The sequence below is a fragment of the Arachis stenosperma genome, chromosome 4 (assembly GCF_014773155.1).
Source record: "Arachis stenosperma cultivar V10309 chromosome 4, arast.V10309.gnm1.PFL2, whole genome shotgun sequence".
NCBI classification, from domain to species: Eukaryota; Viridiplantae; Streptophyta; class Magnoliopsida; order Fabales; family Fabaceae; genus Arachis; species Arachis stenosperma.
The window spans coordinates 66,543,781-66,562,970 of record NC_080380.1 but is presented as its reverse complement, the minus strand read 5'-3'; the positions used below and the strand labels follow the sequence as shown (position 1 = coordinate 66,562,970).

The 19,190-nt window shown below is 35.0% G+C and overlaps 1 protein-coding gene across 1 annotated transcript; it reads left to right on the top strand.

The window, feature by feature from the left end:
• The first annotated feature begins 16,941 nt into the window (after positions 1 to 16,941).
• Positions 16,942 to 18,487, top strand: LOC130975048 (uncharacterized). The gene is made up of 6 exons (XM_057899882.1): positions 16,942 to 16,993; positions 17,174 to 17,274; positions 17,488 to 17,525; positions 17,767 to 17,981; positions 18,278 to 18,390; positions 18,470 to 18,487. The coding sequence occupies exons 1-6, from the start codon at positions 16,942 to 16,944 to the stop codon at positions 18,485 to 18,487; spliced, it is 537 nt and encodes a 178-aa protein (XP_057755865.1).
• Positions 18,488 to 19,190: the final 703 nt, after the last annotated feature.

Sequence of the window (19,190 nt, the reverse complement as noted above, 5' to 3'; positions counted from 1 at the left end):
AAACAAGATAGCAAAAGTAGGATAATAGTAGAGTAAAACTGAAAGTAGAACAAGTTAAAGGAGCGGAGGACCTAAACCAAAATAGGGGCAGCAAAGGCACCTCCATCGGTGATTCTAGCATGGAGCTCAATGGTGGTCACGGCAGCTTCCGACAATCCCAACGACAGCAATAGCAGCGGTGGTGGCCTTTGGCATCCTCCTTCGTGTCTCTCTCTATCTCGTCCTGCTTCTCGATAGTGACAATGCAGGGCAGCGGCGAAGGCGCAAACAGTGCCCTTCCTCCTCTTCTTCGCGGCTGGGACGAGGTCTACAGCAGCAACGGCAGCACTGGAGGCTTCAGTGGTGACCGAAACGGCCCTCTCCTCCTCTCCTCGTCGCGTCTCCTTCCTCTGTCCCTCTTCCCTCTTCTCTGTTTCTTCCCCCCTTTTCCTTCTATTCCCCCCCCCCCCTTCGAGCTTCCCTTTTCTGAGTGTGTGTGTGTGTGAGACTAATTTAGGGTATAAATTAGGAAATTTGTGATTTTAAGTTAAATTAGGTTTTGATTTGATAAATTAGGAAAAAATATATACAAGAAATATAACAATTTTAAAAATATTCATGATAGGTATAACAATTTATAATTCAAATATAATACCATAAAAATTACTTTCAAAACGTATAAGATTTTATCTATCAATCTATTAATGAATACATACATTGTATAAAAAATTTTAATTTTTGAAACAAAATTAATTTTAAAAAAATATATACAAAATTTTTTTTACTCTTAAACTATTTAACATTTTAAAAAAAGAAATTGTTATGAAACATACTTATATTTTGTGACAAATAATTAACTTGTTACAAACAATATTAAATTTTGTGACAAATTAATTTTTTGTCACAAAACAATTGGGAATTTTGAAATAAAAAGTTGTTTTGTTACAAAACAATTGGAGTTTTTGAAACAAAAAAAAATTGTTATAAAATATTTTGAATTTTTGCAACTTATTTTTTTTGTTACAAAATATTGTAATATTTTGAAACAAAATACCATCTCATTACAAAAACTAACATAATTTGTAACAAAATAAAATAGATTGTTACAAAATATTATCATATTTTGTAACAACTTGTTTCCTTTGTTACAAAACATTATTCTTTTGTAACAATCACTAATTATTATTACAAAATACTATTTTTTTGTAATAATTTTAAATTTGATACAAATTTTTTGTTACAAATGTTCCATTTTCTTGTAGCGCCTCCATACGAAATCAAAATAATGGAAACTTCGGAGAAACTTTTTGATCGAGCTGCTGAAGAAGAAAATGTCAAGATCGGCTACTCCACCTTCAAGGCTCCCTCGGCCGAACTTTGCATGGAAAGGAAACAACTCCACCATCGATTTTTCCCAAACAAAAGTAATGTCAACATGAAGAGGAGGAAGCTACGAACACTTTAATCGGATTAGATTTTTTATTGGAGTTATGAATCTCAAGAAATCGAGCGCCAAAAGTCGAAAGTTCCATGGCCCCACATTCCCTCACTCATGGTTCACTCTCTTTCTTTCTTTTTCTTAATGGTTTGGCTGATCATAATTAAATTAAACTTCAATAATCATAAAATTCTATTTAATTATTTTGGGTAAAATAATTTTTTTAAAAACAAAATCTCAACAAATATAATGACTCATAAATAACTAATTATTTAATTTTTAAAAATTCGGAGCCTTACACCATGCACCACTTATACAATTTGATTTTAATGCAACCACTACATAACAAACTATGGAGTAGGAATTGCACCATCTGAACTCAACCCGGGACGATGAGGGCATCAACTATAGCTATAGCCCTTGCCCCTATAGTGATTGCATTGCCGCGGGCACCACATTTGGCGAGCATCCATTTCGTTCAAAAATCGGGTTGATTTTGGTCTACCTTTACCACCTTGCTGGAGTGCAGCATTAAGGATCAACCGTGGTCTAGTGTCAGCTGGTCATGTGCTTGAATCCCCCTATCGGTACAAACCCGTGCTGGTAAACTCTACGAGTTTCATCCATTATGTAGATATCATGAACAAAAGTTCGCCAATCGAGATGCCGGTTAGCACAAGACACAAAAACATGGCGACATGGGAGTCAGGTCACCTGGAAATTACCACAACCGCAAACTCTGCTTCTAAGGTCAACAATGTATTCAGCACCACTAGGCATCTCTAGAACCTTGATAAACACCATTTTTAGGGTCTATCTTGTGCTTAATTTAGAGAATTTTATCAACTTTTTTCACATTTATTCAATGAAATAGCATGGTTTCATGACTTTCTCTTAATTTTTTCTTAAGTGTAAAAACATGCTTTTTAGACCTTTAATTTGATAATTTTAATTCACCTTTGATTCCACTAGATGCCTTGATGTGTTTGTTAGTGATTTCAGGTTTAAGAGGCAAGGAATGGATCAAAGGAGTGAAGAGAAAAGCATGCAAAGTAGAGAATTCATGGAAAATTAAGGATTTGGAGTGCATACATCGATGCGCACGCGTGACAGATGCACACGCGTGAAAGTGAGGTTCTCCAGGTGACGCGTACACGTGAAATGATGTGTAAGCGTGAGAAGTAAAATGCCAGACGACGCGTACGTGTGGTCCATGCATACGCATCGCAGCTCGTACGTGACCTCATTAAAGTAAAAAATGAAGGGGGCGGTTTTTGAGCTTCCCAGGCCAAGATCCAACTCATTTATGAGGCTATTACATGCAGAATTCAAAGGGTCATGGGAGGAGCAATTTGTGGAGTTTTCACCATGCTTTAGGTTAAGATTCTAGAGAGAGAAGCTCTCTCTTCTCCCTAGAATTAGGTTAGATGTAGATTAGGATTTCTATAGATCTAGGTTTAATTCATGCTTTGATTTACTTTTCGATGCAAATTCTTGTTCCTCTACCTCTACTTTCCTAGTTTAGTATTTTACTCCTTGTATTTGTTTACTTTGTTGTTAATGCACTCTTGTTCCTTTCATTTTCCTTTAATGCAATTCATGTTTGATTTGCTTTATTTCTTAATTGCTTTGTTATTGTTATTTCCTTGCATTTGGTATTTTTAGATTTATATTTGTTATCATTTTATCTTGCTTTCCTTTTGTGCCTTTCAAGTATTTGATAAAATGTTTAGAAGGATGTTAGAGTATATTTTTGTGTTCTTGGCTTGGGATGGTAACTTAGGTGAACTTGAGTTGCTAATATCCAAGTGGTTGATGATTGGTATCCATTGACTCTAGCTTCTACTAAGTTAATTAGTGAGGAGGCTAGGACTTATGGATTATGATTAATATAGCTCATTTGACTTTCCTTCACTTGTTTGAGGATGACTTAATGAGATTGATCCTTGCAATTATCATGTTGTGTTTAGTAACAAGGATAAAGATCCTTAACCATCAACCGATGCCAAGACATTTTCATCATTTGAGTTTCCTTTACTTTCTCGCAATTTACATTTCTTGTCTCTTATTCCAAAAACCCCAAAATACTTTTCCCATACCCAATAATTGAGCACACTTCCCTGCAATTCCTTGAGAGACGACCCGAGGTTTAAATACTTTGGTTATTTTTATTGGGGTTTGTACTTGTGACAAACAAATTAAATTTTGATTGGGGATTTTTGTTGGTTTAGAACTATACTTGCAACGAGATTTCATTGAGAAATTCTTTATAGACAAAATTCTTTTATCAAATTTTTGGCGTCATTGCTGGGGAATCGCAAATGTATGCCTTGTTATTGGTTATTGTATATATGTGAATATTGTGAATATGCTTCTTTGTTAGTTGTTGCTAGTTTTAGGAGTTTGCTTTTACTATTTCTTAGTAGCTTTTGATTTTATTTTGTCTCGTCACCATGAATTCTCACTTGGCTATGAGTTTGGTTACAACTATGTTGTAGGAAATGGAGATTACAATGAGAATATGCATCAAGGATGGAACAATCAAAGGTGGGAGGAGTCATATGCTTGTGATCAATCCTCTTGGCAACAACCTCCACCAATGCACTATGAACAAGAACGATACCATGATGCATACCAATCCCATAGCTATAGTGGACCTCCTTGTGACTATCAACAACCACCACCTATGCCTATGAGCCTCATCCTCAACATAGCCCTCGACCATGCTCACAAGTCCCTTTTTACCAAATATCTTCCTATGACCCTCATCCATCATATAACCAATCACCCTTACCTCATCTTTGTAACCATCATGAGAGAAAACCCATAGAACCACCCATATTCGAGTACAATTACTCCCAGGAACCACCTCAATACACACCATCTCCATGCCCTTACCAAGAAGAACTACCTTTCTATTATGAACCCTTTCTCTAAAACAATGAACCCTTACCAAGAAGAACTACCTTTCTATTATGAACCCTTTCTCCAAAACAATGAACCCTTCTATCCACCCTAACCTCCCATAGATGATATCTTTAGTATTATTCTTCAAGGACAAAGAGAGTTTCAAAATTCAATCCAAGATCTTATATCTCGTATGGATACACCTCCTACCTCCAATACTCAACCCTCAATCTCTAGTGCACTTCCTTTCCAACCACATAATGATCTCTCCATCCTACCACCACCCTCCATGAAAGAACATCCATATCCATCAATCCAAGAGCAACATGATCCCAATTATGCGATTGACAAGGAACAAGAGAGAAGGGATCATCTTAGGGACTTAATAGATCGAATTCACGCATCTATACTTCAAGAGAAGCAAGAGGAAGCCCAAAAGGTTGTAGTCATTAAGGAGGAGTTTGATTTTGTACTGGAGCAATTGGAGGAAGCTATGATTATTGAAGAAAAGGAAGAAGTGGTTGAAGATTTAGGAGATGTTGAAAGTCCATGGGAATGTAGCATCATGAAGTCCTCTTTCAAGAAGCTTGAATTTAAGGTTAAGGAGGTGTACAACCTCCACGGCATATCATGGTTGAAGACTTTGAAGAGGTTGATCAAGAGATGGATTCAATCATTGATGAATTCTTATCTACAATTGAATCCTCTCCCATTGGACTTGACATGGAGATTAAAGAAGAAGAGGCACAACTTCTCATGCCCTTGGTAAGTAATGAAGAAGAGATTGAATTGGAAGAAAGCTACCAAGAGGAAGAGGTTGAAATTGAAGAAGCTTGTAAAGAGGTGGAAGTTGTGAAGGAAGAACACAAGGGAGTGGAGCTTGAAATCGCCTTGCCAAAGTTGTTGGTGACCTCTCCCCCTAAGTCACAATCATCCTTCACAACATTTAAGTGCGTATAATTCATATCCCTTAGCATTCTCATTCCACTTGAATATGGTTTGCTTGAGACGGATGGCCGCCTTAGGAATATTTGTGGCTTTAAGAGTAAAAGAGAGAGGGTTAGTAGTTGGAAACAACAACCGAAGCTCATTACGGTTGGACCATCAAGGTTAAATTGTAAAGGTTGGAGTCATGCTACATTGAATGGGTCTAGAAAGTTGTTTGGAGGCTTCATTGAGAATTCATCTTACTTACCACCTAAGTGGAGTAATGATAATCAACTTGAAGATGGATGTAGAAACAAGATTTGGGATCCGGAAATACATGAGGATCAATTTTAGGAGCCCTTATCTTGTGCGGAACTTCATCAAGGCTTGCTGGTGTTACTTTTGAAGAATGGAGCTTATTGAAAGTCCAAGCAATGGTGAAAGTTCAAGGATGAATAAAAGCACAAGCCACCATGACAAGGAGCTCCCCAAAAGTCCAACTTAATAACATAAACTAAAAGTGCTAGGTGGGAGACACCCCACCATGGTAACATCTTTTCATCTTTCCTTATTGTAAATATTGGTAAAATAGGTTTAACTTCATGTTTAGTTTAGTTAGTTGAGTTTATTTGGTAGTTTAGTATGTTAAATAAGGCTTGATAGTGTTTTGATAGCTGTTTGGAGGCTTGGAATGCTTAGTTTGGTGCATGAAGTTGGAAAAATTTTGAAAAATAGAGCACCATGCCACGCGTACGCGTCGCCCACGCATACGCGTAATCCTAAGTTTTTCAACCATCCACGCGTATGCATCACCCACGTGTACGCGTGTATCCAAAATTATCACCTCCCATACAAATTCCAAAGAGTTGTGCGAGTTTTGGGCTAGAATTGTGCCTTTAGCACAAAATCCACCCACGCGTACGCGACACCCACGCATACACGTCACCCCTCTGAATAATCCATCATGTATACGCGTGACCCACGCGTACGCGTTGTGCCCATTTCACCTATCCACGCTTACGTTTCACTCCACGCGTACGCGTGGAATGCCCTATTTCACCATTCTTCTTTTCTTCTCTTCTTTCGATTTCTTCCTCTCTTCTCTCTTCTCTTCTTTTCTTTCCACCCTCAACCATCATCCAACACTACCAATCACCGTCCATAACCATTTCTTTTAGTTAGTTATTTAGTTAGTAATTTAGTTAGTTTAATTTTTGTTTAATTTTTTGTTTTTCATTATAAGTGTTGGATTATTAATCTTGTTTACTATTTATTGCTACTGATTACTGATAGGATGTTAGTTTAACATCATTTTTGTTTATATTCCTTGTTGGATTCTTTCTTGAGTTTATATTTGGTTAGTTGGTTTTGAATTTTTCTTGTTTAACAACTATGAATACCAAGTGAATGAGAATTGCCCTCAAGCTTCTTAAATCTTTTTGAATTGCATGATTTGGCCACCATGTGATTTGAATCCTTTTCTTTGATTAGGCAATTTTTTTATGGATGTTGTGCAGTTATCTTAATGCATTGTGTTTCTTGATCATATGCATCCATATGTTATGCTTATGCCTTAATGATATGATTGACCATTAATTGTTTACTTATGTGCTCTACACATATTTGAAACTAGCCAGTTTGGCATAGTGTTTCTTTTGTGAAATTGGATTGGAAGCTCACCTAGGGACATCCTTTTGAAATTCTCAAGCTATATGGACCATGCTTGCTATGTGATTGACTTTTCACCTTTAGTATCTTTTACTACTTTTCATAGCAACCATGTTTCCCATCTTATGTCCATTAGGTGATGTGAGCCCAAATTCAAAGTGTGTCATTGATTGATGTGTAAGTTTCATATATCATTTGGTCCATTAAGTTCTCTCTCACATCAATCAATGTCCATTCATTATCCAATTCACAATTGCTTGATTCTTGAATGCTTTCATGCTTCTTTATCGCTTGTTTGGTTATCTTAACCTACGAGTTTAGAGTATCTCAAGCATACTAGAATGGGTGAAGTGCTTACTTCTTTTGTATGATTGTGACATAGCTCTTTATGCTTATACGTGTATTCTAAACGGCGCCCAATTTAGAATTCACACACTTATTTTCACTCATGTCACACTTTGAGTCACTCACTTCATTCTAGTGATTATTACCTCATTCCAACAATATATGCTTCCTTGCTTTTGCTCTTATCTGGTTTTCTATTTTTCATTGAGGATGCACCATAAGCAACAACGGAAGCAGGAGAAAGAAAATGCAGCAGCCGGTTGATCCACCAGTTGAAGGTGATAACCTGTGTAGTCGTCGTACCCCCTTGCTCATCTTTGAATGCACCAAGGATGGTGCAAAATTTTAAATGTGGGGAGGTCGTCCGACCACTCGGTGTTTTTGGGTGACAAATTTCTAATCCCAATACTTTTGCATTTCAATTTTTTTAGGTCTTTTAGGATTTTTAGTTGCATATATATATATATATATATATATATATATATATATATATATATATATATATATATATATATATATAAAATAAGCTTAGTTAAAATAATGAAATTCCCAAGAAAAAACATTCTTAATAGGGCATTGGCATCCCAATTGATTCGAGTAAAAATTTTTCATTGAACTTGCTTGAATTATATATTGTGGAACATGTTTTTGAGCTAAGAACACTCAACCATGTGAGTTTTGAGCCTAAATTGTGTGGTTACATTATATAACCACTATTTTCCATTCTTGTGTGATTATTATTTTTCTATGATTGTAATCTTTGATTTGTTTAATTCTATATATCCATTATTTTGTGTATACATGAATTTATATGATTGAGGCCATTGTTTCAATTAGCTCACTTACCCAAATAGCCTTACCTTTTATCCTTCATTGTTAGCCAACTTTGAGCCTGTGACTAACCCACTTTGTTCTTTAATTTTGCACATTACAAGCCTTAAAGAGAAAAATAATAAATGTCTCTTATTTGGATATTTGATTAGCTTAGACTAGTGAGTGTTTGTATCATTTAAGTGTGGGAAACTTGGGACATTGGTTGAGAAAAAGGGTGTGTTTTGTATTTGTATTGAAAATTTTGGAAATTGGGTACATAATGCATTAAATGTATAAACCATATGCATTGATATTCTTGTATATATTTTAGTTTGAAATATATATATATATATATATATATATATATATATATATATATATATATATATATATATAAGAAAAAAATAGAAAAAGAAAGAAAAAAAAAGCAATAAAAAGGGGATAAAATGCCCCAAAGTGAAGTAGTAATAACAAATGCATGTGTGTAGTGATAAAAAGAGAATGCATGAGTGTGTGAAAAAATGAGAATTATGGATAGTTAGGTTAGCATTTAAATTGTATAGGTTGTCATAGGTTAGCTGGAAAGTTTAAGTTAATCAAAGATTCAAATTCTAGTCCACTTAGCCAAATACAATCCTACCTTGACCCTAACCCCATTACAACCTATGGATAAGTCCTCATGATATTTGTATGCATGCATGAAATAATTATTGATTGTTAGATGAAAAACAAATCTTGGAAAGCATGATTAGGGGAGAATTGAGTAAATCAACCTGATACACTTGAGTTACTAGAGCGGATACACATCCGGTGAGGGTTCAATTGCTCAATTACATGTTTTCACCTAGAATCAGCACTTTTCTTGCATGTTTGTAAAAATCTTTAATAACTCAATTCAATTATGGTTTGACTTGGTTCTTAATCCCCTTAGCCCTCATGTCATATATGTTTTTTTGGGAATTGATTTATTTTGACCAAGTAGTTGCATTCATTTAGATAGATTGCATTAAGATAGGTTGTATTTAGGTAGTTTGCATTGAATAAATGTTGATACCCTTTGTATCTTTGTTGAGTTTAGCATGAGGACATGCTTAGTTTAAGTATGGGAAAGTTTGATAAACACCATTTTTAGGGTTTATCTTGTGCTTAATTTAGAGGATTTTATCAACCTTTCTCACATTTATTAAATGAAATAGCATGGTTTCATGACTTTCTCTTAATTTGTGCTTAAGTGTAAAAACATGCTTTTTAGGCCTTTAGTTTGCTAATTTTAATTCACCTTTGATTTCACTAGATGCCTTGATGTGTTTGTTAGTGATTTCAGGTTTAAGAGGCAAGGAATGGAGGAGTGAAGAGAAAAGCATGCAAAGTGGAGAATTCATGGAAAATCAAGGATTTAGAGTGCATACATCGACGCGCATGTGTAATAGATGCGCACGCATGAAAGTGAGGTTATCCAGGCGATGCGTACGCATGACACGATGCGTACGCATGAGAAGCAAAATGCCAGATGACGCGTACGCCTGGCCCATGCGTACGCGTCGTAGCTCGCACAAGACCTCATTAAAGTGAAAATGTTGGGGGCGATTTCTGAGCTTTCCATAGGCCCAGATCCAACTCATTTGAAAGGCTATTACATGCAGAATTTAAGAGGGATCAGGGGGGAGCAATTAGTGGAGTTTTTGTAACAACCCCGATTTTCGAGTACGCGAGATCTTTATTGAAGATACGGATTTTTCTGGAAGATCAGTAAAGGGAACACTTCTGATGTATCATCAAGCATCTCAATCCTCATTGTCATTATGTCATCTTTAAGCTATGACCTCTTTTGGGGCAAGCCTAATAACGCAATTGATGACATGTCATCATGTCATGTTTTTCTATGTCTTTTCATACAAAAAATTGATAATTAGTGCTTAAATATTGCATTCTTTTGTGCTTAAATGGTATATTTCCTTGATCTTTTGATTTTATAAATTTTGTAGGAAATAAGTGGAAAAATAAGCAAAATAGCACAAAATCAGTTCAAAAGAAGAAAAAAAGGATTTTGGGACACACTTTGAAGTTTGAGCACGCTTGGAACTTTAGGCCACACTTTTAAAAGCGTGGCCCATGACCATGAAGCCTTGGCCTTATTATCATGAAATATCATGCGTGCATGTATTTAATGAATTAAATGAATGAGCTTTACGGCATTACTAAGTAATTAAAATTAATGAAAGCATGCATGCATTTGATTAATTGATATCATCATGAACCATGCATTGGCATTGAAGAATGCATGAAATGAATGCATTATTAATTAAAGCGAATGGAAGAATGCATGAAGTACATTATTAAAGCAAATTGCTTTAACGTAACGCATTGGCATTAATTAATGAATGCATGCATGATTATTAAATGCCAATGAATAAATAAATGAACACTAGCGTTCATTAGGAAATGAGCACTAAGTTGGCAATGAAAAAAATGAAGCAAGCGTTCATTATGCCAAGGAAGTAGCGTTCATTAAAGCAACGAAACGCTACAAGTATGGGAACATCAAGCAAGGCATATCGCTCATCATACAAGGCCAGCGCTCAAATCAAAGGAGCGCTACGTTAACTCTTTCAATGTTTTCGTGGCCCATTTGGAGAAAAACAAGGCGCGGCACTCCAAAAGTGAAACAGCCAAGGTTCGAAGAGGTAAACCAAGGCATAAAAGTAGCGCTACGTTGCATTACTCAACTCAGCGCTATGACCAAGAGGCTTGTCACAAGGAAGGCCACCTACGTGAAGCACGTACCAAAGGGCCAGCGCTCACTAAAGGAGTGTGGCGTTCAAAATCTGAACGCTGGGAGAGGCCAAGCAAGGGAAGCATGCACAAGGAGTGAACGCTACGTTCACTTACCCAACGGAGCGCTCCACTGGAGCCTTACCAAGCAACCCTGACTTACCTATCCAAGGCCAAAATCCAAATCAACCCATTTCATTGAAGCCCCAAAGCAAGCAAAGTCTATTGACATGACTCAAAGGCACAAGAAAAAATTAGATTAAGAATTTCATTTTAATTGTAATTTGTTTTTAATTTTAATTTCATTTTAATTTTGTAAAAGCCTATAAAAAGGCATCTGTTCCATTTTAGAAAGAAGGCTGGCTCTGCTAGAGAGCATTAGGAGTAGGATAGAGAGCTCTTTGTTTAAATTTTCCTTGTGAACTTGAGAAGTGGAAATCAGATCTGGGTTTTCTTTTCCTTTCTGTTTCATTCTCCTTCTTCTGCAATTTCCTTCCTGTTTTGATCGAGAGAGCAAGTGACCTCTTAGCTTTCTTTCAGTTTTTACTGTTTCATTGAAATTGTTAGTTTCTCTTTGAGATTTCAAAATTGATCTAAGTCTTCTTGCTGATTTCCTCTTCTGCTACTTTTACTTTTTTGCAATTATACACTTCAGTTTACGTTGATCCTGAATTTAAATCTTCAGTTCCATTTACCTTGAATTTATTTTCCTGCAATTTAAATCTTTCTCTAAGTGTTCTGAGTTCTGATCTATTGCTTCCTTTAATTTCCAGCACCCAACCCCCTTTACATTTAATGCAATTTACATTTCTTGTCATTTAAGATTCTGTCAATTTACATTTTTTGCTCTTGAAAATTCTGCTCATTTATTTTCTGCAACTTTAAATTTCTTGTCATTTACATTCTGTTGGTCACTCTTCACCTAAATCACCAATGTTTGCTTGACTAAACTAATCACCCACTAAATTTGCTTGATCTATCAATCCCTGTGGGATCGACCTCACTCTTGTGAGTTATTACTACTTGATACGACCCGGTACACTTGTCGGTGAGTTTTTTGTGGAATCTCTAATTTTCACTCATCAAGTTTTTGGTGCCGTTGCCGGGGATTGATTTAGATCAACAATGATTAAGTGGGTGAGAAGTTTAGATTAAGCATTTTCTTTATTTTTGTTTTCTGTTTTAAGCTGATAGCAAGGTGTTTGAGTTATTGCCTCACTAAGAAATTCCTCTCTTAGACATGAATTTTAATTTTCATTGGTGTTGTGATTTAAAAATTTCAATGTTTTATCTTTTATTCATCAAGGAACATCATCATTTGATTGCTGTCAATGCATACATGAAAAATTGTTCCCCAATGCCACAAGATAATTCATACTGTGATGAATTCAACAATTTTTCAAGTTGTGCTTGGGAGAATCCAAATCAGAAAGCATTTGAAAATTCATACTCCACTTATCAAGAGCTATCATCACTTGAGCAAACCTTCAATTCATTCATGGAAAGCTGTCAAACCTCACCTCCCAGTTTTTCATCTGAAAATTCTTCATCACTTAACTATCCCTTGACACAAAATCTCTTTCAAAACTCACAGTCCATACAAACTTCCATGAACCAAAGCCTCTCAAGGCTTGAAACCATGCTTGAAAGATATGAAAGGGAAGCACAGAGGTCCTGGAATGACCAAGAGAACTCCCTCAAAAACATGAAAGTGATGCTAAACCAAATGTTAAGTGTGAAGGATGAAGTGGAAGAGCAAGAAGATGAGGAAGACAATCAAGGATATCCAAACTCAAGTGAAGCAAAAATTTGCATGGAAGAAGAGCTCATTGAACCACCAATGCAAGAAGCTTTTGATGAAGAAATCACTCCAACAATCACACAACCACCAAGTTTTGATATCCAAGAAGTGAAGGCAACTAACAAAAGCACCAATCCTACCCCTGATCCAGCAAGCAAGCCCAATCAAGCCATTAACAAAAGGAAGCTTGCTGAGAGGAGTCCAAGAAAGGGGACACTAGCTGGTTCATCTCTCCCCTTGAGGTCATTCCTCTTAACAAACTGGAAGAAGAGGAAGAAAGTGAAGAACAACATGTCAAGCTAATGTCACTAAAAGAGCACTTGTTGGGAGGCAACCCAACTTTAGGTAACATTTCATTTCTCTGCTTGGCTTATTTTCCTTCTTTGCTTTCTTTAAATTTCAATAAATTGGCATATGATTACATTCTAAGTTTGGTGTTGCCCTGTAACAATTTGTTTTCAATCCTTCTGAATAATTGCATCAAATCAAAAATGAAAGGGTCACACTAAGATTTTAAGTTTGGTGTGCCACTTATTTTCTATGCAATCTATTCAACAACACCACTTGTCTGCATAATCATAATGCTTTTACAGTTTTATCTTTTCTTTTAGTTTGACACTTTGTTATTCTGTTCACTTTAGTTATTTCTTTGTTTTAATGCTTTCATTTATTTTGCTTCTTGACTGTTTTTGTTAAATACCTCACCAAGAAAATTTTACTCGTGACAGATTCTTGGCTTGGTGATTGTATTTACCACATAACAGTCCCTTGTGTTTAGTTTTAGTGCAAATAAATTGACATATGGTTGCATTCTAAATTTGGTGTTGCTATGCAACAAAATTTGCTTCCAATCTTTACTGGATACTTGCATCAATTCCAAGTTAGAGTGTCACACTAAGTTTGGTGTACCACTTATATTTTTATGCAATGTATCATGCACACCCTCTTATGTTTGCAATCACAATGTCTCTGTTTCCTGTGCCTTGATTGTTATCTTTAATTTTGCTTGCTTAAAACACATGCACTACTAACATGTCATTGTGTAAGACATTCATGATCCATCTTAGCCCCATAGCCATTGTTCTAATTGTTGCTTGAGGATGAGCAAGCATTCTGAGTTTGGCAAGGGAGAGGGGAGAATGGGAGGAACATGACAACAAGAAAGAAGATGAATTACAAGGTTGTAAAGTTCATTTTCCTCTCATTTGTTTCCAGCACTTTAAATTGCATGATTGTTTGTATCTTCTCTGTATGCATGTGTGGTATGAATAAGCATAGCCTGAATTTTGATTTGCAACATGTTGCTGTGACATTAGGACTACCAACTTGAGTTTTGTGAATTCAAAAGCAATAAAGCATCATGATCATAAACAAACAAGGAATTAAAGAAGAACTTAGCATGTGCATACAAGTATTGGAAGGCTAGTATGATTAATTGTTGCTCAATTGTATTAGATTTTATTTAATTAAAGTTTTCATCTATGACATTTTGTGAAATCTTTTGAAATCATGAAAACCTTGAAGAAGCAATTGTAAATTAAGAAAATCAAAAGGGAAAGAATGAGAAAGCTGAAGGCTCTGATTACCAATGACAATTCCATTGTTAAGTACTTGTGGTGTTTAAGTATCAAGCAAAAAGCTTGAAAACAAAACACTTAGAGTCAAGGTTAGGCTCAAGTGCAAAAGCACTCCCTCAAAGCTCAAGGCTCTGAGCATCAATTATTAGAGAGTCAAGAAAAGAAACAAATGAGCTTAATGAAGTCCTCTAATTAAATGCTTGTGGTGCTAGTGTATCAAGTGGTAATACTTGAAAACAAAGCATTTAGAGTCGTAGCTTTGTTATCAACTCATGGGGCAAAGCACCCAAAAGGAGAAGCTAATAAGAAAATCAAAAGCTTGTTTCAAGGAAAAAATATAAGGAAAAGATTTCATAAATTGAGCTAGATAGAAGCATCAATCATTTACCTTTCTTTTGTGATTGTGGCATGCATAGAAAACTAGCCTACCATGAACATTAACTTGCTATTATTCTCACCATGGTTTGTCAAAATGTACTACATGATTCTTTTCTTGCTTAGGGACAAGCAAGGTTTAAGTTTGGTGTTGTGATGACATGTCATCATGTCATGTTTTTCTATACCTTTTCATACAAGAAATTGATAATCAGTGCTTAAATATTGCATTCTTTTGTGCTTAAATAGTATATTTCCTTGATCTTTTGACTTTATAAATTTTGTAGGAAATAAGTAGAAAAAGAAGCAAAATAGCACAAAATCAGTTCAAAAGAAGAAAAGAAGGATTTTGGGGCACACTTTGAAGTTTGAGCACGCTTGGATAAAGCGTGGCCCATGACCATGAAGCCTTGGCCTTATTATCATGAAATATCATGCATGCATGCATTTAATGAATTAAATGAATGAGCTTTACGGCATTACTAAGTAATTAAAATTAATGAAAGCATCACTACAAGAAAATGGAATATTTGTAACAAAAACTTTGTAACAAATTTAAAATTGTTACAAAAAATTAGTTTTTTGTAACAAAAATTAGTGATTGTTACATAATAATAATGTTTTGTAACAACAATATAATTTGTTACAAAACGTTTTGTTATTTTGTAACAATTTAATTTTTTTGTTACAAATTATATTGGCTTTTGTAACGAAACGATATTTTGTTACAAAATATTATAAAATTTTGTAACAAAACATCGTTTCGTTACAAAAGCCAATATAATTTGTAACAAAAAAATTAAATTGTTACAAAATTTTGTAACAAAATAATCAATTTGTTTCAAAAACTCTAATTATTTTGTAACAAAAAATTAATTTGTCACGAAATTCAATATTATTTGTAACAAATTATTTGTTTGTCAGAAAATACAAGAATTTTCGTAACTAGAAAAAATTATTTTGAAATATTTAAATCTTTAATATAATTTTATTTTGTTTTAAAAATTTAATATTTTAAAATATTATTTGTATTAATTAATTATTTTTTATAAAAAAAAATCAAGATTAAATGATTAATTTTTCAAAATAGTATATATTATTTTATATTTTTTTTATACAACTAGTATATAATTTTTACTAATAACTTAGTCTTAAATATTGACTAAAAATTAATTTTTTAAATTAAATAAATTAATTATTAAATATAAATAAAATAGTTAAAATTAAAAAATAAAAACTCTAATCGTAATCCTCACTTTCACTATTCATGATTTTATTTTCAAAAATTTATTTATCAAAAAGTAATCAAATCAAAGCGATAAAATTTAAAATTTAAAATTAATTAAAATTTATATAATTTTCGTAAATATTTAATACTCTATATTTAATTAAAATTACTAAATTTTAATTTATCCAAAAAATTTTAATTTTATATTTTTTCCAAAAACAATTTCTAATTCTCAAATTAAAAATTCTAACTCTAATTTTGTTAAGTCACAAAAAAAAAACTAATTTTATTCTAACCCTACTCACCCCCACTCACTCACCTTAACCCTAGCCGTCACACCCCCCTTTCCCTTGAATGCACTCACACAACACAAAAACACACACACACAGCAAGAGAAAGGGAAGAACGAGGAGGGAAAGAAAGGAAAAGAAAGGGGAAAGCTGGAACCAGAGAACAAGAGAAGGAGAGGGGAAAGTGGGAGGATGGCGCCGGCGGGCATCACTGCCGCCGCGCCGTCATGTCGCTGTCAGGGAGGAGGAGATGTTGAGCGAGAGGAAGAGCTCCGCGAGGAAGGAGCGCCGCTGTGCCTCCATCGCCGCCGTCAGTTTGCGTTCTGCTGTCGCCGAGGGAAGCCGCCGCCGTCGTCGTCTTCATCGCGAGCGGGTCGTTGCCAGCTTCCACCGCCGTCGCATCTCCCATCATGGATGACGCTGAGGACGCACAGGAGAGACAGACGCGTGGAGAGAGGAAGACGGAGGAAAAAGGAGGAGGCTCTATTCGCCCTGCTGCGCCCAGTCGCCGTTCGTGGAGTCACCGTTCCTCTTTTCAATTCTTTCTTATTGCTATTGTTGTTGTTCTTGTGTTGTATACTGTGTTATGTTAAAGAATGCCACTTTGAAGTGGCGGTGCTCTGGAATAGTGCTTCTTCTATTTTTGCTTTATACATTATAGTGCTCCGGATTTCTTGTTATAATTTGAAGCTTTGTAATTTTTGCCCCATTGCTGTTAGTGCAAATGTAGTATTTTTTTCAGATTCATTTATTGATATCGATTACATAATGAACCCTATGTCTTCAAAATCACCGGTGGCTGTGACAAGCAAGGATTCCCAATGAAGCAAGGAGTGTTGACCCTTGGTCGTGTTCGTCTTTTGCTTCACAGAGGTATGATTATTCTAAAGATTAAAGGTTCCTTCCTCAGTTGACTATAAACTATTCAATAATACATGCCATTCATTTTGGCTTTGTCTTGCTATAAGTAGGGTGCACAATTCATAGTTTTCATTACCAAGTGTTTTTAGCTCTTTTGACTTACTTAATGTTGATTGCCATGCATCTGGGCAGGAACTCCTTGCTTCCGTGGATATGGAAGGCGCAATGGAGAGCGTAGGAGAAAGTCTGTTCGCGGGTGCATTGTCAGCCCTGATCTCTCAGTTTTGAACTTGGTGATTGTGTTAGAAGCTTTCTCATGTCACATTTGAGCATTGCTTGTTATTATTAGTGTTGAATTCTAGTTTTGTTCTTTATTCTATTTGTGATGATCTTGCTGACATTGATGATTGGCTTATTCTATAAGTTTTCTTAATTCTTTATTATTTTGTAAGGTTTCTAGCTAATGTTTAATTATTAATACGGGAAAGTGTTTTACTTTTATGCAGTATGTTCCTTACTTGGCATACAGTGCCCTTGTATACTTGTATGTTCATTGATTCATTTGCAGTTTTTGTCATCAATATGTATTGTTCATGTTTGGATTAGAAGTAACAACTAACAAGTTCCTTTTCTACTTGGTTGGTGAAGCAAGTGTATCCTAAGTATGTCAAAATGTTATCCAGGCTTTTGTTATCTAAGCAAGTGTATCCTATGTAGGTTCATTTCTAAAATTGAGGTAATTTGTTGTCTCTGGATGGCTGATGGTCCTAATAATTTATTGGAAGCCATGGGTTAGGCCATCGGAAGCCGCCGTCACATGCCTCGCCATTGCCGTCAATTTCGCCGGGAGAAGATGCGTGGAGAGAAGAGCCGTGGGTCAGGCCAGAGATCGCTGAGAGGGAGAGAGCTGCCATCGCGTCTGCTGCAGGCTTTCCATCATCGCCATCATGGAGCCGCGAGGATGCCGTCACCGATGCGAGCTCGCGGAGGGAGAGAGGGGGTACAAAAATGTTCAATTTCCATGTCTTAGTTTTTTTTGTTCTTGTTTTAACGTTTCACATTTTTTTAAGCCATTAATTTGTTATATATATTTTTTTTACTTTTCTCGATGACCATAAATTTGTGTACAAGGCTGGATCTACTTTCTATGTTGGTTGTTTTTTCTTCTTCTATTTGTACTGAGATGTTGATTAGCACAAACCCTTGGTAATTTCTCACAAGACTATAATTGTATATCTTGTTCTACCAACTTCTTTTGTGGTTTCTCTTGTCAATTAACCGAGAATGTTGTTGCAGCTTTCTTTCAAGAGTGGACACAACAAGTGCAAGATATATTGAACACAAAAAAGTTTGGGGATATTGCATTTGGAGACAAGGACTTAAAAAATGCAATTGAGTATTATTCTAAGGTACTAATGCAATTATGATTAGTTAGCCCAAGTTTATATATTGAATTATTAATTCTTGATAATTTGCATTTTTGATTAGCTAGTTTTGACCTCTTAGAATATATTCTTAAGGAATTAGTTAATTTTAACTTCTAAGTTTTGAACTCGTAGATGATTCCCATTTTATATTAGTATACTTTAATTTGTATATGGATCTATTTATCACATTTTACTTGTGTCATTGTTGAAAAATGACAAATGTCCTATTATTTGGTTTGATAAATTTGGTTGGGTATGACTGAGACATAAGTTGTGAATTGGTTGTGTTTGTTGGAACCGTGGACGGTGGAAATATCCAAGTTTTAAAGGAGGTTCTGCCGAAATTTTTTTAAACATTTTGGATAAAACTTAGTGGAAAAATTATAATTAGTGTTATATCTTGTTTCTAACTTTTTTGTTTCGTTTTTTGTTTATTTATAGGAGTGCTGAAATGGTGACCATATGCTACCTTGAGGGCTCAGGAATGTTTTGATGCATAGAGACACTAATCTATGTTAGAACTTTTATGTTTTGGTTGAACTTTTATGTTAGAACTTTTATGTTTTGGTTGAACTAATTAATGTACTCACTAGTTAATGTTATTTTGTTTCAAGACAATTTTAGCTAAAAGGATCTTATTTGACTTATGTATGTTTTTGCATATTATATACATGTAAACTTGCTTATTAAAAGCGTTAATATATTAGTTAATTTAAAAAATAATTTAATAAATTATGCATGTAATTTGTAATAAAAAAAAGTTATTATAAAATAATTAATTT